A 21,167-nucleotide genomic window follows, 5' to 3' on the forward strand; every position below is an offset into this window, starting at 1 on the left:
GCTCATTTTGGTGGAGTCGGAGTCGGTATAAAATGCACCGACTCCGACTCTTAAAATATATAATAAATTGGGGACAGGAGTGCAATGCAGAATGTGCTGAATATTTTACTAAATAATAACATTTAGTATAATGCTTATATTTAAGTGAAAAATTTATTGTAGTACAATGTGAACATCAGACATTTAATTGTTTTTATGATACAATAATCAAGATATTTGGATAGAACATAAAATATTTATTGGAATACAACTTTAGAACACAAAAAACTAATAAATTGTAAATATGTAATATATATATATATATATATATATATATATATATACACACAGTGTATATACACACACAAGATATATATGTAATCTACTGTATATTACATAGTGTATTACATATTTACAATTTATTACAGTTTTTTGTGTTCTAAAGTTGTATTCCAATAAATATATTTTATGTTCTATCCAAATATCTTGATTATCGTATCATAAAAATTATTAAATGTCTGATGTTCACATACACATATTCATGTACTACAATAAATTTTTCACCTAACTAAGCAATATATGTAGGAGTCGGAGTCGGAGCCGGAGTCGGAGTCGGAGTCGGTGCAAGAGAATTTGAGGAGTCGGAGTCGGAGTCGAAGGTTTGGCTTACCGACTCCACAGCCCTGATATTCAGAAATCTTCTGTGACCATCTGCTAATGTCTGTTAAGAGAATGGCTTGTAGGAAATCCGATCAAATATACCAAGTCTGATTTAGATTTTGTAGACTAGCCACAATTACCCTGCAAAAGACCAACAGATTATACAGCCACAATTGACTGCTGTCTTATCAACTGGATACCCCAAATTGCAGATTTGGATGGAGCCAAGCAAGTGTGACATTCTCCATGAAACACGGATGAGCTGGTTCCATCAAATACTTGGAAGCGCTTTACTGTCTACAGCCACTGAGCCACCACTTATCTTCATGTCAAAGGAACAAAACCTTACTTGATCTAGAATAAAGTTCCTCTTCTTCCGAGCAGCAATTTCAATGAACTTGCTAAGGCACTGTGGGGCCCTCTGCAGCAAAGCATTTAGTTTTCCTGTGTCAGTCATCTTTTTATTACCAACCTGAAGGAGAAAAATTAAATACGTTATACTGCAGATGATAGTCTCGCTACTGTTAGTGAAGGGCTGCGATAGTGACATATGACACTTGTCAAACACTCCTGATTCATTAAAAAGGTGTACAGCTCTTAATAGGGAACCTGCAGCCACCAGTAAGCTTTTATGTGCAGTGTTCTAGAACACTGTATATAAGTGCCCAGGCTAATCTGTATAAGGCTATGTGTCCACGTTGCTTTTTACCTGCTTTTTCAACTGCAGCGTTTAATGCCAAAATAGATGTGTTCTGCTTTTCAAGCAAAGTCTATGGGAATTTGGGTTTCTTGTGCCCACTATGCAGTTCAAACTGCAGCCTTTTTCTGGCAGAAATTTGGACAAAAACTCTGCTTTGCAGTTCAAAACGCAAATGGCAAAAACAATTGACATGTCAATTGTTTTTGCCATTTGCGTTTTGAACTGCAAAGCAGAGTTTTTGTCCAAATTTCTGCCAGAAAAAGGCTGCAGTTTGAACTGCATAGTGGGCACAAGAAACCCAAATTCCCATAGACTTTGCTTGAAAAGCAGAACACATCTATTTTGGCATTAAACGCTGCAGTTGAAAGAAGGGAATTTTGTACTTACCGTAAATTCCTTTTCTTCTAGCTCTTATTGGGAGACCCAGACAATTGGGTGTATAGCTACTGCCTCCGGAGGTCACACAAAGTATTACACTAAAAAGTGTAAGGCCCCTCCCCTTCTGGCTATACACCCCCCGTGGGATCACGGGCTTACTCAGTTTTAGTGCCAAAGCAAGAAGGAGGAAAGCCAATAACTGGTTTAAACAAATTCACTCCGAATAACATCGGAGAACTGCAAACCGTTCAACATGAATAACATGTGTACCCGCAACAAACCAAGAATCCCGAAGGACAACAGGGCGGGTGCTGGGTCTCCCAATAAGAGCTAGAAGAAAAGGAATTTACGGTAAGTACAAAATTCCCTTCTTCTTCAGCGCTCTATTGGGAGACCCAGACAATTGGGACGTTCAAAAGCTGTCCCTGGGTGGGTAAATAAATACCTCTTGATAGGGCTGCAAGACAGCGCTCCCCTACGGGGAGGCCACTGCCGCCTGCAGTACTCTTCTACCTAGGCCGGCATCCGCCGAAGCATAGGTATGCACCTGATAATGTTTGGTGAAAATGTGCAGACTCGACCAGGTAGCTGCCTGGCACACCTGTTGAGCCGTAGCCTGGTGGCGTAATGCCCAGGACACACCCACGGCTCTGGTTGAATGGGCCTTCAGCCCTGATGGAACCGGAAGCTCAGCAGAACGGTAGGCTTCAAGAATTGGTTCTTTGAGCCATCGAGCCATGTTGGCTTTAGAAGCCTGCAATCCCTTGCGCGTACCAGCGACAAGGACAAACAGTGCATCAGATCGGCGCATAGGCGCCGTGCGGGAAAAGTAGATTCTGAGTCCTCTGACCAGATCTAACAAATGTAAACCCGTTTCAAACCGGTGAGTCGGATGAGGACAAAATGAAGGTAATGATATATCCTGATTAAGCTGAAACGCGGATACTACCTTAGGGAGAAACTCCTGAATGGAGCGCAACACTACCTAGTCCTGGTGAAACACCAGGAAGGGAGCCTGATATGACAGAGCTGCCAGCTCATACACTCGCCGAAGAAACGTGATCGCCCTAGAAAAGCCACTTTCTGTGACAGGCGAGAAAGGGGAAACTCCCATCAGAGGCTCGAAAGGCGGCTTCTGGAGAGCAACGAGTACCTCGTTCAGATCCCATGGATCTAACGGCCGCTCGTACGGGGGCACAATATGACACTCCCTGTAGCAACGTGCGCACCTTAGGAAGACGTGCTAGACGCTTCTGAAACAACACGGATAGTGCCGAGACTTGCCCTTAAAGGGAGCCGAGCGACCAACCGTTTTCCCGACCAGAGTGCAGGAGGGCAGGCAAAGTAGGCAAAGCCGATGGCCAGGGATACACTCCCTGAGCAAAACACCAAGATAAGAATATCTTCCACGAGTTGTGGAATATCTTGGCAAACCGCGGCTGGCGAGCCCGTCTCATTGTGACCCTGACGTAATGCTCACAGTCGACTGACGGTGAGATGCCACAGATCTCGGTACCACAACCTCCTCGGCCAGTCTGGGGCGACGAGAATAGTGCGGCAGCAATCGGAAGCTGGAACTGCGACCAATCTTGAGCCAAGGCGCCTGTCGCCAGAGCTCCCGCCATGAAAATCGAGACCTTGTAGTTGCCGAGACGCCATGATGTCGACGTCCGTCCTCATCCCGCGGCTACCGATTTCTTGAAGCCAAACGGGAGCAGGTCCCATTCCCCTGCGTCCACGTCCTCGCGACTGAGGAAGACTTGCTTCCTAGTGTTGTACGTCCGGAATGTGTACGCCACCTGTGGATAGTCCGACTGAATTCGGTTCTGATTGCATTCCAGCCACTGCAGGAAAGCTTGCAGTGCAAGATACACTGCCCAGAGCTCTAGACCACTGAGTTGAAGAGTGGACTCCTCTGAAGACGGTCTTTGACCGTCTGTGAAAGGGGGACGTTACTGTGTAGGAACATCGACTTCCTTCCCCTTAGCGAAGAATCTTCTAATGATGCGGACGCAGATGAAACTGCGTGAAAAAGCTCGCCTCTGGATGAGGCGCCTCCTTGAAGGAGAGACTGCACCCTCGTCTGTAGTGAACGCTGTTTGTCCAGCGGAATTCACTATCACTGAGAGAGTGTGAAAACTCTATGCCAAGATATGCCAGCGATTGGGTTCAACTTAGAAGAAGTCAAAGACCTCCCCGAAACTCTGGGAAGGGTCCAGCGCCATGTTCAGGTTGTGTTGGCATGCTTCTAAAAGAGAGTGCCTTGACAAGTAGATTGTCCAAGAAAGGGATCACAGAGTGACCGTAAGAGCGCGGGACTGCTCCCACTGCTGCCATGAACTTGGTGAAAAACCCGTGGGGCTGTCGCCAGCCGAAGGGTAGGGCTACAAAACGAAATATGCCCGTAGCCAACGCCGGTGCCTTGGAGCAATCGGCACGTGGAGATAAGCATCCTAATGTCTATGGATGTTAGGAAAAACTCTTTGAGACAGTGAGGCAATGACGGAGCGGAGTGATTCCCTCCGGAACCGCCTGGTTGTCACGTGCTTGTTAAGCAGTTTAAATTCCAGAACGGGACGGAAGGAGCCGTCCTATCTTGGCACCACGACCAGGTCGAAGCAAAAGGCGTAACTGGTTCCTGAAGAGGAACAGGGATTACCACTCGTCCTGCCTGCAGAAGAGCCTCGTCTCGGTCGGAGAGGTAGTTTGAGACAAACTGACTCTCTCTCACCGGCCTTTGACCTGTGGTAGGTAAATGTCGCTAAAGCGGGGGAGTCTGCTCCCCGCGGTTGCGGAGTGAGAAGGCTGAAAATTATGAGAAAAAAACGCTTTGGTAGCGATTCCTCCGGCTGCCTTCCCCGGGCGTACTTGAGCCTGCTAGGAATCTATGCCCTTCTGGGCCTTTTGAGTCGTTTTGGACAGTTGAATGAATTCATTCAACCCTTACCAACAGACTATCACTAGATAAAGGCAACCTGGTTAAGCACTTTGTTGGAAGAAGCATCTGATCCAATCTGTTAACCACTAGGCTCTGCGTAAAAAATACGGAGATGGCCGATGCCACCGCCGTCCGGCTCGTAGAGTCTCGGACAGCCTTAACAGCATGGTTCGCCATGCGGCGATTGCGAGATTACAGACGCTGCTGAGACCGAGATGTACCGGTGACAGCGTCCCTCTGCGCAACACTATCTGAAATAGCTTGGAGTGCCTTCACGGCTGCGACTGCCGGAGCAACCGACCTGCCGATAGCTTCATAGACAGATTGCGGCCAGAACCTATCTATCTGTCAATGGCATTTTGACGTGAAGCCCCATCCACCACTACAACTATAGATCCAGCTGCAAGCCTGGAGATCGGGAGATCCACATTTGGACCTGGGCTAGCGCTTGTCCAATCAGGGAGGAGAGTGTCTCATTAATACGGTCGGAGAACGCTTATCGTGAAAAGCGTTGCGTTTCTGGACTGCATCTCTAGGATCAGAGGGCCAGACGAGTACGCAATTGCTTGCGATATTAGAAAAGAGATCTCCCCTGCTGTGAAGCTGACTCTTTCACTGATGGAGTCGAGGGCTATTCCCAGCGAGCCTGCTTAGGCCCTCTTGAACTGACGTCCGTGTCGGAGCCTGCCCCCTGGGACGCGTGAAAACCACCCTGGAGCCTTGAGCTGCTCCTCAAATCATGGTGGCCAGGGGCATTGCAACTATATTGCCCAAGGTCTGCGTGGGCTGCCAGACTGTAAGATGTCAGCCATAGTCACAGCCAATATAACAGCGTAAAGAAACTGCAATTTCGTCCCTGTCTCTGGGCAGGAAGCACAGGTGGTTCTTTTAACCACATATAGCCGAAAACCCCGGTCAAGCAATTGCCCGCACTGGGGTCCTAGACTCGTATTACATGCAGTACAAGCAACATATAAAGTCCTCATTGGCCTTTTCTTTTTCTGCTGTTGTTGTCTAGCTATCTAAGTGCATAGCCTAGGATAGCGACCGTACAGTAAATAATCATACAAGCATGAAGTACAAATAAACACTTCAGCTCATGTAGTACACGCAGCATTGAAAACTTGTGGCTTGGCACATTAGCTCTTCTGCTGCTGTTGTCTATTTATCCAGGAGCTTGAGACAAGGATAGCGACATACAGTGAACGTATAGCATTCAAGCACGAAGTACAAGTAAACACTTCAGCACCTGTAGTACCCGCAGCATTGAAAACTTGTGGCTTGGCACATTAGCTCTTCTGCTGCTATTGTCTATATATCTAGGAGTATGAGACAAGGATAGCGACATACAGTGAATGTATAGCATACAAGCCTGAAGTACAAGTAAACACTTCAGCACATGTAGTACACGCAGCATTGAAACTTGTGGCTTAGCACATTAGGCCTTCTGCTGCTATTGTCTATATATCTAGGAGTATGAGACAAGGATAGCGACATACAGTGAATGTATCGCATACAAACATGACAGTAAACACTGCCAGCACATGCAAATGCAGCAGCCTTGCAAGCTGGTGCCTTGGCACCACTGCTCTACTGCTGCTGTTGTCTAGTTAACTAGGAGCATGAGGCAAGGATAGCGACATACAGGAAATGTATAGCAGACAAGCATGACAGAAAAACACTGCAGTACAAGCAAATCAAGCAGCATTGAGAGCCTGTGCCTTGGCAGCGTTGCCTTACTGCTGCTATTGTCTGTTTAACTAGGTGCATTAGCCAAGAAAAACGACATATAGTGCATGTATAGCATGACAATAAACCCAATTGCAGCACCTGCAAATGAAGCGGCAATGAAAGCTTGTGCCTTGGCACTTTGCTGTTGCCAAATCTGCCAACAAACACTGCAGACTAATCATTGAACACTTGTCTAGCCATCTAGGAGAGTATGCCCAGAATAGCGACAGTACAGTGCTGCATCGCATATCCGCACACAGTTCAAAAGCCCACTTCAGTATTAGTGGGACCAGTACTGCCTATCGCCCGCCCAGCGCGAGTATGAGGTCGCTCAAAAACCTGTGCCTGGTTCCGTTCTCCCAGAGTGGAAACCATAATGGCTGCCGGCTTCTCTTCCACGTCCTGTGCAGAGGGGCGGGCCGTGGGCGAGCCCCAGCCAAGAGCGGGAACCCGGCATCTCACTGTGTTCAGTGAGAGGGGGCTGGAGAATGCAAAGCAGACTCCAGCTCCCTGCGCTGAGATCTGTACAGCGTCCCGCCCCTCCTCTGACTGGCAGGGCTGGGGGCGGGAACGAAGCGGTGCCAGGCCTCAGAAGCCGGGGACTAAAGTTACAGGCGCCCCCGCCGTAAAAGCGCGGTCGGCGCCAAGTCCCCGGCGCACTACAAGTCACATCAGCGCCGCCGCCGTATGAGCGGTCGGCGCAAGTTCCTAAACATGACCCGTCGCTCAGCCATGGCTGCAGCAACATAAGCCCATCACTAATGTCCCCGGCGCACTATAACGCCCAGCAAGCCCGGAGCGTGCTGTGCTTGCCGGAGACACCGAGTACCTGACCGATGCAGGGCCTTGTCCCTGATAGTACTCGTGCTCCACATCCATCAGGTTCTTCTGGGTCTGTGGATGGAGCCCGGCCTCAGGGCTTGGAGGCCGACAGATCCCACTTCCACAGGGCCCTCCAAGGGGATGTGGAAGGAAAACAGCATGTGGGGCTCCGGCCTCTGTACCAGCAATAGGTACCTCAACCTTGCAACACCATCTGGTGAGAAGGGAGCATGCTGGGGACACTATATGTGTCCTCTTTTCTTCCATCCGAGATAGTCAGCAGCTACTGCTGACTATACAATGTGGAGCTATGCGTGGATGTATGACCTCCTTCGCACACAAAGCTAAAACTGAGTAAGCCCGTGATCCCACGGGGGGTGTATAGCCAGAAGGGGAGGGGCCTTACACTTTTTAGTGTAATACTTTGTGTGACCTCCGGAGGCAGTAGCTATACACCCAATTGTCTGGGTCTCCCAATAGAGCGCTGAAGAAAAGCAGGTAAAAAGCAACGTGGACACATAGCCATACAGCTCTCATACTCATCTGCGGGGCGGTAGTCGCTGGTCTCAGTGCCGTGCCTCCTCTGCTCCGTGTGGATGATGCATGCTACATCATCCAGAGTCCTCCATTGCGCTCCTGCACTTCTGATTTGCCCTTTGACCTTTCCCTGCACCTGCTCATTACAGCGCTTTGCTCGGCTAGCAGCAGAGAGAAGTGCGCAGAAGCACAATGAAGGATTCTATGGACGGCGTAGGACAAGTCATCCACATGCAACAGGAAAGGAGGACGGTGAGCGCAAGCAGAGGGGAAGAACTGGACAGCCCTACAGGTGAGTAATAAAAGCTTGGGGGGGCTCGTTACACAGATCAGCTCGGGCACTTCAGTACTATATTCTACAGGATGGGCCATAAGTATGGATACACACTGATAAAATAGAAGTGGTTGCTGATATCACCTTACCGTTTGTGGCATATTAGTACGTGGGAGGGGCCAAACATTGCGGCCATCTGCAAAGCCACTATTTTGAATCCAACTTTAATTTTTTCAATGGGAAGGGGGTCATGTGACAGATCAAACACAGAACTGCACAATAAAAACAATGGTGTGCTCATTTTTAATGTAGCTTTATTCATTATTGAGATATTGACACATTTGTGACATGGAACAACGACAGTAATCCACTTAAGGCCCTGTGCGCACACAGTTTTCACCCACGGTTTTGCTTCAGAAATTTCTTGAGAAAGGTTTGTAATTTTTCTGCAGATATTTCCCAGAAAACCTATGGGGGGGGGGGAAGGGAGCTGTGCACACTGCGTTTTCTTCAAGAAAATTCTTTCTGCAGAATTTCTTGAGAAAATGTGCATGTCACTTTTCCTCCGGAAGCTGCGGGTATTTCACTCCATTCACTGGAATGTAATCGCAAACTACCGCGGGTATACCGAATCTAGCAAATGATGTGCGGTATACCCTCGGTATAGCCGTGGTTTACCTGCGGTAATGTTCATCACTAGCCTGCGTGGAAGTGGAGCAGAGAGTAAACACACACAGATCACACTCCCTGGACGCCGCTCGGAAGCACTTCCGTGTGACCTCCGGCGGGTGTCCGTGCAGTCTGTGTCCAACTCCAGCCCCGCGGCTGCCTGCAGTGTCAGTGTCTGCCCGCCCTGCAGTATCAGCAGCTTCTCACGCTGCAGTGCTGGCAGCCGCGGGGATGACGAGCGCTGCTGTCAGGTTACATGAGATCATTACCTGCTGTGACGATCTCCTGCTCAACTGACGTCAGCGCTGTCACTGCCTTCTATGCCCGTTTCGCGGGCGGCCAGAGACTGACTAGCGCTGAGGTCACGGTCTCGCAATACTGCTGAGAACACGGCGGCCATAGAAGTCAGTGACAGCGCTGACGTCAGGAGTGCAGGAGATTGTCACTGCAGGTAAGGATCTCATCTAACCTCCTGATGGCAGCGCTGGTCATCCCCTGCAGTGACCTGGGCTGACCTATTGATGTTAGCTCAGGTCACTGCACTACTCTTCCAGCCAATGGGGAACATTTTGTTCATTGTCTGGGACAGTGGTATGGATCGTCGTGGGACCCCCTTATTGGATTACGCCGGACCTGGAATTGTTCTCTTCAATAAATTGGTGAGAGAGTGAATGTTTTGGGTAGTGTTTTCTCAAATAAAACTTTTTTTGTTGTCTATTTTTATTTCTTACTGACTGGGTTGGTGATGTCGGGTATCTGATAGACGCCTGACATCACTAACCCCAGGGCTTGATGCCAGGTGACATTACACATTGGCATCAACCCCATATATTACCCCGTTTGCCACCGCACCAAGGCAATGGGATGAGTTGCGGCAAAGCGCCAGGATTGGCACATGCAATGGATGCGCCACTTCTGGGGCGGCTGTGGTCTGCTATTTTTAGGCTGGGGAGTGTCGAATAATGGTGGACCTCCCTAGTCTGAGAATACCAGACCACAGCTGTCCGCTTTACCTTGGCTGGTGATCCAATTTGGGGGGGTGGGGGACCCCACGTTTTTGGGTTTAAATTAAATTTAATGTAAAATAACAGCGTGGGGTGCCCTCTGTTTTGGATTGCCAGCCAAGGTAAAGCTGCCAGCTGTGGTCTGCAGCCGTCTGCTTTACCCTAGTAGGCTACAAAAGATATGGGGGACCTCACGTCGGTTTTTTTTTATTATTTATTTAAAGTCACTGAAAGTCACTAAAGGGTGCCAGCTTAGTATATGCAGGGAGCAATACTGCAGAAGAAATGCTACCACAGGCCTCTTGTATCAGTTATTTCAGGTGTCCCACAACCTGGATCTGTGATATTGCTGTCGGTGTAGCAAGAGTGGGAGAAGAGAATCGCGTTGACAATTCAACACAATGGGCAGCACTTTCAGTACATCCTGTAGTGGGTTACTGTCGTTGTTCCATGTCACAAATGTGTCTTCTCAATCTAATATATAAAGGGAGGGTGTGTGTGTGTGTGTGTGTGTCTCTCTGCTAAAGGAATCCGCACCGTCGCATTTACAATCAAGAAAATTTTTGCACAGACGCTCCATGCGACTCAGGGAACGTCACACTGTTTGGATGGGAACATTTAACCCCGTGCTTTACAGTTACTCTACAAACATCCTGCATCCATTAAACTGAATGGAGCTGCAGTCTATAAATAGCCACTGTCAGTGGTTGCTATAGCAACAAAATAAACTTAGTATAAGAAGCTTATGTGTGAGGTAATATGGATGTCGGTGGTGAGACAGTCGGGCAAAGAGAGAAACAGAAAGACACACAGACAGACAGAGACAGACAGATACAGAGATTGATAATAAGGATGACCGCGCTCCTCCGGGTGAAAAAACACACACAACTGATGGAATAAAGAAATTGTAACAGCAACGTTTCGAGCTGTGTCTTTGTCAAGCATAGCATATGCTTGACAAAGACCAACAGGTCGAAACGTTGCTGTTACACAACTGATGGAATAAAGAAATTGTATGTTTTTTCACCCGGAGGAGCGCTGTTATCCTTATTATTGGTATGTTATTTCAAGTGATCCCTTGATCATGGACGTGCGCTCCTGAGGTGCTGATGCACAGGCACTTAAGTTTTTTAACCAAGGTGCTGTGGACTTTTCTTTTTTAGATACAGAGATTGAGACAGACTGATGCAAATACAGACAGACAAGGAAAGAGACAGACAGCGAGGCACACAGACAGACTGGGAGAGAGACAAACAGTTACTATCCCGGGCAACGCCCAGGTACTACAGCTAGTAATGAATAAAGCTACGTTACAAATGAGCACATCATTGCTTTTCTTGTGCAATTCTGTGTTTGATGTGTCACATGACCCCCTTCCCATTGAAAAAATTAAAGTTGGATTCAAAATAGTGGCTTTGCAGATGGCCATCATGGCTGTCACCTGGCCTCAAATGTTTAGCCCCTCCCATGTACTAATATGCCGTAAACTGTAAGGGGATATCCGCAACCACTTCCATTTTATCAGGCTGTATCCATACTTATGGCCCACCCTGTAGAATACTGTATATAAGGTCTTACTTGTGGTGGCCACAGTTTATAGGAGACAAGTGTGGTGACTGGTTCCCTTTAATGAATCCGGAGCGTGCCACTCTGGAAGGTTTACACCAGTCCATGACTGGAATAAGATTGTCGTAAGGAATGCTATGGCTAATCATGACATAAGACTGGCTATGGCATCACTCACATCTTCACTCTGCTTATCTTGGCAGAACTGGAAGAAGAAATAAGCGGAGCAAAAATTGAAGCTTTTCAAAGCAGTTTGCACTAGAGTTTTGTAAAAATTGCCTTGAGGAATCAGGGTCTACAGCTGCACATGCAATGATACTTTGCTAACCCCCCCCCCCCCCAAAAGAAGGGAATTTTGTTTACTTACCGTAAATTCCTTTTCTTCTAGCTCCAATTGGGAGACCCAGACAGTGGGTGTATAGCTACTGCCTCTGGAGGCCGCACAAAGAACTACACTTAAAAGTGTAAGGCCCCTCCCCTTCTGGCTATACACCCTCCCGTAGGAGTACAGATTCCTCAGTTTTAGTACCAAAGCAAGAAGGAGGAAAGCCAATAACAGTTTCAAAAACAAATTCAATCCGATAACTAGATCGGAGAACTTAAGAAACAACGTGAACAACATGTGCACCCGAAAAAACGAAACCCTAAAAACAGATAGGGCGGGTGCTGGGTCTCCCAATTGGAGCTAGAAGAAAAGGAATTTACGGTAAGTAAACAAAATTCCCTTCTTCTTTCTTTGTCGCTCCATTGGGAGACCCAGACAATTGGGTGTATAGCTATTGCCTCTGGAGGCCACACAAAGTATTACACTTAAAAGTGTAAGGCCCCTCCCCTTCTGGCTATACACCCCCAGTGGGATCACTGGCTCACCAGTTTTGTGCTTTGTGCGAAGGAGGCAACACATCCACGCATAGCTCCACTTTTTAGTCAGCAGCAGCTGCTGACTATGTCGGATGGAAGAAAAGAGGACACATATAGTGTCCCCAGCATGCTCCCTTCTCACCCCACTGTATGTCGGAGGTGTTTGTAAGGTTGAGGTACCCATTGCGGGTACGGCGGCAGGAGCCCACATGCTGATTCCTTCCCCATCCCTTTTTACAGGGCTCTGGGTGAAGTGGGATTTACCGGTCTCCAGGCACTGAGACCGTGCTCCATCTACAGCCCCTGGAGAAGATGCTGGATGGAGCGGAGTACATCAGGGACATGGCCCTGCTTCCTCAAGGTACTCTGTGTCCCCGTGCATTTGGCGCTCACACCGCAGCATGCTGGGTGTTGTAGTGCGCCGGGGGACATCAGCGCTGCGGCGCCTGTGCCATGGCCTCATTCAGCTTTGCTGAAGCAGGCTCACTTATGGGAATTGGTCGCGCCGGCCGCTGGGACTGCGGCGCGGCTGGCACTTGTAGTGCGCCGGGGACTTCAGCGCGGCCTGCGCTTTTACGGCGGCCGCGCTGATAACTAGAGTCCCCGGCTTTTGCGGCCTGCTTCCGTTCGTTCCCGCCCCCAGACCTGCCAGTCAGGAGAGGGGCGGGACGCTGGCCACTTCCAGGAATCGGTCGCGCCGGCCGCTGGCAGCGGCGCGGCTGGCACTTGTGGTGCGCCGGGGACTTCAGCGCGGCCCGCGCTTTTACGGCGGCCGCGCTGATAACTAGAGTCCCCGGCTTTTGCGGCCTGCTTCCGTTCGTTCCCGCCCCCAGACCTGCCAGTCAGGAGAGGGGCGGGACGCTGGCCACTTCTATGAATCGGTCGCGCCGGCCGCTGGAACTGCGGCGCGGCTGGCACTTGTGGTGCGCCGGGGACTTCAGCGCGGCCCGCGCTTTTACGGCGGCCGCGCTGTTAACTCGAGTCCCCGGCTTCTGGGCCTAGCTCCCTTCGTTACCGCCCACAGCCCTGACAGTCAGGGTAGGGGCGTGACGCTGCATAGAGCAGAGCTGAGAGCTGGAGTATGTTTTGCATACTCCACCCCTCTCACTGTGTGCACTGTGAGTCCGGATTCCCGCACTTTCTCAGGCACGCCCACGGCTTCCTTCTCTACAAGGACACCGGCAGCCATTAGTGTCAGTTTCTGTACGATACAGAGACAAGTGTGGAAGACCCTGGCATTCTGATAGTCACACAATCGCTGTAACAGGCGTTAAGCAGCACCTGTGGTGCTAACCCCACTAGTGCAGAAGTGCACTTATAGATATGCTTGTACTATATACATTGCACTGTTTGGTCGCACGTTGTATATACCCTCCTGGATTATGCGGAGGAGTTATCAGCATATTCTCTGTGTAAAACAAAGGTGCAGAACCACATGTTTTTCTATACAGCTGGTACAGCATGTACGGCTATACGGCCGGCAGGTACATAGACTCCCATTGTATGCACTAATGGCCAGGGGATGAGGACGGTGTCTGCAGTATTTACTGACAGTTTTTCTGAGACTATGGCTATGATACTAGAAGCCTAGCAGTCCGGACATGTCTCTCACAATATGGGCACTGTTGAATCATTGATCCATGGCCCCCCTCAGTGTGAATAACTAACAGCTCCGGGAATGTCACACGCATCCCAGAGTCACGGCTCTGCACGGACGTCAGTCCCAGACAGCCTAAGTGGGCTCGCTATGAGCGGCCTCGGTTTCATCAGGGTCCTAACAGAAGGACTCGCTGTGTAATGAGGCGGAAGTAGCGGCTCAGGATTCTGATCCTGAGACCGCTCTCAATCTGGATACACCTGATTGTGACGCCATAGTAAATAATCTTATAGCGTCCATCTATAGAATGTGGGTTATTTCTCACAGCTCCTCCAGTGGAGGAGTCAGCTTCACGTATTTTTCTGGACCACTCTGCCTTCAGAGAGGCAGTCCAGGAACACCACGCTTATCCAGATATGCGCTTCTCCAAACGGCTTAGGATACACGTTATCCCTGTCCCCTGACTTGGTCAAGGACTGGACCCAATGTCCCGAGCGGCATCCTCCAATCTCCAGGCTTGTAGCTAGATCCATAGTTGCAGTGGGAGATGGAACTGCAAACTCAAAGATGCCACTGACAGACAGATGGATCTCTGGTCGAAAGCCATCTATGAGGCTGTCGGCGCACCGTGGGCTCCGGCATTCTCTCCCTTGGGGCACTCCAAGCTATTTCAGCTTGTCTTACACAGATTGACACGGTTACACGTACATCTGTGCCGCAGGTGGCATCCTTAACCTCTCAAATGTCTGCATTTGTTTCTTACGCGATTCAGGTTGTCCTGGACTCTGCGAACCGTGCGGCGGTAGCCTCCGCTACTCCGTGTTTTTAAGCAGAGCCTGGTCTGCTCGTTAAGTGAATGGAAGGCAGATTCTGCTTCCAAAAAAGGTTGCCTAACCAGTTGCCTTTTTCTGCTGACCGACTGTTTGGTGAGCGTTGGATGTAACCATCAAACAGTCCAGGGGTAAGGATTCATCCTTTCCTCAGCCCGGACACAACAAACCCCAACAGAGCAAGAGGCAGTCGGGGTTTTCGGCCTTTTCGAGGCTCGGGCAGGTCCCATTTTTCCTCGTCCAATGTGGACTCAAAAGGATCAGAGGAGCTAAGATTCTTAGCGGGCTCAGTCTCGCCCAAAAAAGCGACAGTCTGAAAACCCGCTTCCAAGGCGGCTTCCTCATGACTTGCGGCCTCGGTCGGTAGCAGGCTCTCCCGCCTTGGCGATATTTAGCTGCCATAGGTCAATGACCATTGAGTGTGAGACATTCTGTCTCACGGGTACAGGATAGAGCTCACTTCTCGTCCTCCAACTCGATTCTTCAGAATTTCTCCACCTCCCGGCCGGGCCGCTGCTCTTCTGCAAACAGGGTGCACTCTATAGGCAGAAAGAGTGATGACCCCCGTTCCTCTTCAGGAACAAGGTCACGGTTTTTACCCCAAATTCTTTGCGGTACCTATAACAACGGGCCGTTCCGTCCCGTTCTGGATCTAAAAATGCTCAGCAAGCTCGTGGACACCAGGCGGTTCCGGATGGAATCCCTCCGCCATGTCATCGCCTCAAGGTCCCAAGGATATTTCCTAGCATCATTAGGCATCAAGGATGCTTATCCACACGTGCCGATTGATCCAGAGCACTAGCGTTTCTACGCTTCGTTATAGGAGACGAACACCCTCTGTTCGTAGCTCTACCTTCCGGCTAGCGACAGTCCAACTGGTCTTCGCCAAGGTCAGGGCAGCAGTAGTCACAGTCCTGCACTCTCAGGGTCACTCTGTGGTCCCGTATTTAGACGATCTACTTGTCAAGGCACTCTCTTAGGAAACATGCCAACACTGCCCGAACGTTGCGCTGGAGACTCTCTAGAGTTTTGGGTGGATCATCAACTTTTTAAAGTCAGATCCGACCCCGACCCTATCGATAACATATCTAGGCATAGAGTTTCTTACTCTCTCAGCGATAGTGAAGCTGCCGCTAGACAAACAGCATTCACTACGGGCTGCAAGCTCTTCTTTAAGAACCAGTCGCACACATTGAGACGCCTCATGCACTTCCTACGTAAGATGGTAGCAATGGAGGCAGTTCCTTTCGCGCAGTTTTACTGCGTCCACTACAATGGGACATTCTCCGCCAATGGGACGAGGAGTCGACGTCCCTCAACAGAGTCGTCGTTCTTTCTCAGGCGGCCAAGGAATCTCTACGGTGGTGGCTTCTTCTCACCTCTTGGTCAAAAAGAAGGTCCTTCCTATCCCCGTCCTGGGCGATAGTTACGACAGACGCGAGTCTATCAGGGTGGGGAGCAGTTTTTCTCCACTACAGCGCTCAGGGTACGTGGACTCAGCAAGAGTCCACTCTTCAGATCAATGTTCTTGAACACAGAGCAGTGTATCTTGCCCTACAATCCTTCCAACAGCGGCTGGAAAGCAAGCATATCCGACTTCAGTCGGACAGCTCCACAGCGGTGGCATACATCAACCACCAAGGAAGAACGCGCAACCGGCAAGCCTTCCAGGAAGTCCGGCAGGTTCTGATGTGGGTGGAAGACACGGCATCCACCATATCCACAATTCACATCCCAAGTGTGGAAACTAGGAAGCTGACTTCCTAAGTCGCTGAGGTGTGGCCGAAAGAGTATGGTCTCCTCACCCGGACGGGTTTCAGGAGATCTGGCGCCGCTGACAGAGGCCGGACGTCGATCTAATGGAGTCACGGCACAACAACAATGTGCCAGCTTCATGGCACGGTTTCACAATCATCGAGCTCTGGCGGCAAACGCCTTAGTTCAGCATTGGTCGCAGTTCCAGCTACCTTAGGTGCCACCTCTGGCATTGTTGCCCAGAGTACTGCGCTAGATCAAGACCGACTGCGGCCGCGCCATCCTCGTCGCTACAAATTGGCCGAGGATGTTGTGGTACTCGGTTCTGTGGTGCCTCACGGTAGGCTAACCGGGGGCACTACCAGACCAATCAGACTGGCTGTCTCAAGGGCCATTCTTCCATTTGAATTCTACGGCCCTCAACCGGATGGTGTGGCATTGAGTCCTGGAACCTAGTGTCGTCAGGATTACCTCAGGACGTGGTTGCCACCATGAGACAGGCTAGCATACCAACGTCCGCCAAGATTGACCACAGGACGTGGAAGATGTTCTTATCTCGGTGCTCGGCGCAGGGTGTTTCTCCCTGGCCGGTTGCATCGTCTATGTTTCCTTCCTTCCTGCAATCTAGGTAGGAAAATGGGTTGTCGCTCAGTTCCCTTTAGGGACAAGTCTCAGCGCTATCTGTATTTTTTCAGAAACGACGACTTCCTCAGGTACGCACGTTCCTACGGGGAGTTTGTCTTCTCAGCACTCCGTACAAGCGGCCGTTAGAGCCCTGAGATCTGAACAAGGTTCTAATTGCTCTCCAGATGCCGCCTTTCGAGCCTTTGAAGGATGTCTCCCTTCCCGTTTTTCACGGGAAGTGGCCTTCTAGTAACGGTCTCGTCTCTTAGGAGAGTTTCCGAGCTAGCAACGCTCTCATACAAACTCCCTTCCTGGTCCTTCACCAGGACAGGGTAGTTCTGCGTCCGGTTCCGGAATTTCTCCCTAAGGTGGTATCCCATTTTCATATCAGGATATCACCTCACCTTCTTTGTGTCCTCGTCCAGTCCATCAATTTCAGAAAGATTTGCATCTGTTGGTTCTGGTGAGAGCACTCAGGTTCTACTTCCCGCATGGCGCTCCTGCGCCACCCGGATGCACTCTTTGTCCTTGTCGCTGGTCGGCGTAAACAGTCGCAAGCTTCCAGATCCACCCTTGCTCGGGGGCTCGAGGAACCAATTCTTGAAACCTACAGTTCTACTGGGCTTCTGGTTCTCTCAAGGCCGAAGGCCCATTCTACCAGAGCCGTGGGTGCATCCTGGGCATTACGGCACCAGGCTACGGCTCAGCAGGTGTGTCAGGCACCCACCTGGTCGAGTCTACTTACTTTTACCAAGCATTATCAGATGCATACCTACGCTTCGGCAGACGCCAGCCTAGGTAGATAAGTCATTCAGGCGGCGGTTGGCCACCTGTAGGAGAGGGCCGTTTGACGGCCCTATCATGAGGTATTCTTTTACCCACCCAGGGATTGCTTTTGGACATCCCAATTGTCTGGGTCTCCCAATGGAGCGACAAAGAAGAAGGGAATTTTGTTTACTTACCGTAAATTCCTTTTCTTCTAGCTCCAATTGGGAGACCCAGCACCCGCCCTGTTTTCTCGGGGTTTTTCTGTTTTTTCGGGTACACATGTTGTTCAGGTGGTATGGTTCAGTTCTCCGATGTTTCCTCGGATTGAATTGGTCTTTAAACCAGTTATTGGCTTTCCTCCTTCTTGCTTTGGCACTAAAACTGGTGAGCCAGTGATCCCACTGGGGGTGTATAGCCAGAAGGGGAGGGGCCTTACACTTTTAAGTGTAATACTTTGTGTGGCCTCCAGAGGCAATAGCTATACACCCAATTGTCTGGGTCTCCCAATTGGAGCTAGAAGAAAAGGAATTTACGGTAAGTAAACAAAATTCCCTTCTTTTCGCTCCTAATTGGGAGACCCAGACAGTGGGACGTCCAAAAGCAGTCCCTGGGTGGGTAAAAAGATACCACATGAACGGGCTGTCATACAGCCTCTTCCTACAGGTGGGCCACCGCCGCCTGAAGGACCTGTCTACCTAGGCTGGCGTCTGCCGAAGCGTAGGTATGCACTTGATAGTGTTTGGTAAACGTGTGCAGACTCGACCAGGTAGCCGCCTGGCACACTTGCTGAGCCGTAGCCTGATGCCTCAACGCCCAGGACGCACCAACGGCTCTGGTAGAATGGGCCTTCAGTCCAGATGGAATCTGAAGCCCAGCAGAACGGTATGTGTGAAGAATTGGTTCCTTGATCCACCGCGCCAGGGTGGATTTGGAAGCTTGCGATCCCTTATGCTGACCAGCGACTAGGACAAAGAGCGCATCCGAACGGCGTAGAGGCGCCGTGCGAGAAATGTAAATCCTGAGTGCTCTCACCAGGTCCAACAGATGTAAACCCTTTTCAAATTGGTGAACTGGATGCGGACACAAAGATGGCAAAGTGATATCCTGATTGAGATGAAAGGAAGAAACCACCTTGGGAGAAAACTCTGGAATTGGACGCAGTACTACCTTGTCTTGGTGAAACACCAGGAAGGGAGATTTGCAAGATAACGCCGCCAGCTCGGACACTCTTCGAAGAGATGTGACCGCTACAAGAAAAACTACCTTTTGTGAAAGCCGAGAAAGGGGAACCTCTTTCAAGGGCTCGAAAGGCGGCTTTTGAAGAGCAAGGAGAACCTTGTTCAGATCCCAGGGTTCCAATGGCCGTCTGTAAGGAGGAACGATATGACAAACTCCTTGGAGAAACGTGCGTACTTTAGAAAGCTGTGCCAAGCGCTTCTGAAAGAATACGGATAACGCGGAGACTTGACCCTTAAGCGAGCTAAGGGACAAACCTTTTTCCAACCCAGACTGCAGGAAGGAAAGAAAAATTGGCAATGCAAATGGCCAGGGAGAAAACCCTTGAGCCAAGCACCACGCTAAGAATATCTTCCACGTCCTGTGATAGATCTTAGCTGAGGATGGTTTTCTAGCCTGTCTCATTGTGGCAACAACTCCCTGAGATAAACCTGAGGCCGCTAGGATCCAGGACTCAATGGCCACACAGTCAGGTTCAGGGCCGCAGAATTCAGATGGAAAAACGGCCCTTGAGACAGCAGATCTGGACGGTCTGGTAGTGCCCACGGTTGGCCTACCGTGAGATGCCACAGATCCGGGTACCACGACCTTCTTGGCCAATTTGGAGCGACGAGTATGGCTCGCTGGCAGTCGGACTTGATTTTCCGGAGAACTCTGGGTAACAATGCTAGAGGTGGGAACACATAGGGGAGTCGGAATTGCGACCAATCCTGAACCAAGGCGTCTGCCGCCAGCGCTCGGTGATCGTGAGACCGTGCCATGAAAACTGGGACCTTGTTGTTGTGCCGTGACGCCATCAGATCGACGTCCGGCGACCCCCAGCGGCAACAGATCTGTTGAAACACGTCCGGGTGAAGGGACCATTCTCCTGCGTCCATGCCCTGGCGACTGAGAAAGTCTGCTTCCCAGTTTTCCACGCCTGGGATGTGAACTGCAGATATGGTGGACGCTCTGCTTTCCACCCACGTCAAAATCCGCTGGACTTCTTGAAAAGCTTGGCGACTGCGTGTTCCCCCTTGGTGGTTGATGTACGCCACCGCCGTGGAATTGTCCGACTGAATCCGAATCTGCTTGCCTTCCAGCCATTGTTGGAAGGCTCGCAGGGCAAGATAGATTGCTCTGATTTCCAGAACATTGATCTGCAAGGTGGACTCTTCCTGAGTCCACGTCCCCTGAGCCCTGTGGTGGAGAAACACCGCTCCCCACCCTGATAGGCTCGCATCTGTCGTGACCACTGCCCAGGACGGGGGAAGGAACGACTTTCCCTGTGACAATGAGTTGGGGAGAAGCCACCAACGTAGAGAGTCCTTGGCAGTCTGAGAGAGGGAGACAGTCCTGTCGAGGGACGTCGATTTCCCATCCCATTGGCGCAGAATGTCCCATTGGAGAGGGCGCAGATGAAACTGCGCGAACGGGACTGCCTCCATTGCTGCTACCATCTTTCCTAGGAAATGCATGAGGCGCCTCAGTGAGTGCGACTGGCTCTGAAGGAGAGATTGCACTCCAGTCCGTAGCGAGCACTGCTTGTCCAGTGGAAGCCTCACTATCGCTGATAGAGTATGAAACTCCATGCCAAGATAAGTCAGAGATTGGGTCGGGGTTAGATGAGACTTTGGAAAGTTGATAATCCACCCGAAAGTCTGGAGAGTGTCTAGCGCCACCTTCAGACTGTGTTGGCATGCTTCTTGAGAGGATGCCTTTATAAGCAGGTCGTCTAGATACGGGATGACCGAGTGACCCTGCGAGTGCAGAACAGCTACTACTGCTGCCATGACTTTGGTGAAGACCCGGGGGGCTGTTGCCAGACCGAAGGGTAACGCTACGAACTGTAGGTGCTCGTCGTGAATGACGAAACGTAGGAAACGCTGATGCTCTGGTGCAATCGGCACGTGGAGATACGCATCTTTGATGTCTATTGATGCTAGAAAATCTCCCTGAGACATTGAGGCTATGACGGAGCGTAGGGATTCCATCCGGAACCTCCTGACTTTTACGTGTCTGTTGAGCAACTTCAGATCCAGGACGGGACGATACGATCCGTCCTTTTTTGGGACCACAAACAGATTGGAGTAAAAACCGTGACCCTGTTCCTGAAGAGGGACGGAGGTCACCACTCCTTCCGCCTTTAGAGCGGCCACCGCCTGCAACAGAGCATCGGCTCGGTCTGGTGGTGGAGAAGTTCTGAAGAAACGAGTTGGCGGACGAGAACTGAACTCTATCCTGTACCCGTGAGATAGA

The 21,167-nt window shown here is 50.3% G+C and overlaps 1 protein-coding gene across 1 annotated transcript in view; it reads right to left on the minus strand.

Annotated features, from left to right (window-relative positions):
* Positions 1 to 21,167, minus strand: part of HNRNPU (heterogeneous nuclear ribonucleoprotein U) — a 66,054-nt gene that overhangs the window by 16,025 nt on the left and 28,862 nt on the right. The window contains exon 9 of the mRNA XM_075339598.1: positions 989 to 1,111. Within this exon, the coding sequence (XP_075195713.1) occupies positions 989 to 1,111 (123 nt within the window). The remainder of the gene's footprint in view (positions 1 to 988; positions 1,112 to 21,167) is intronic.

The sequence above is a fragment of the Anomaloglossus baeobatrachus genome, chromosome 3 (assembly GCF_048569485.1).
Source record: "Anomaloglossus baeobatrachus isolate aAnoBae1 chromosome 3, aAnoBae1.hap1, whole genome shotgun sequence".
Lineage (NCBI taxonomy): Eukaryota > Metazoa > Chordata > Amphibia > Anura > Aromobatidae > Anomaloglossus > Anomaloglossus baeobatrachus.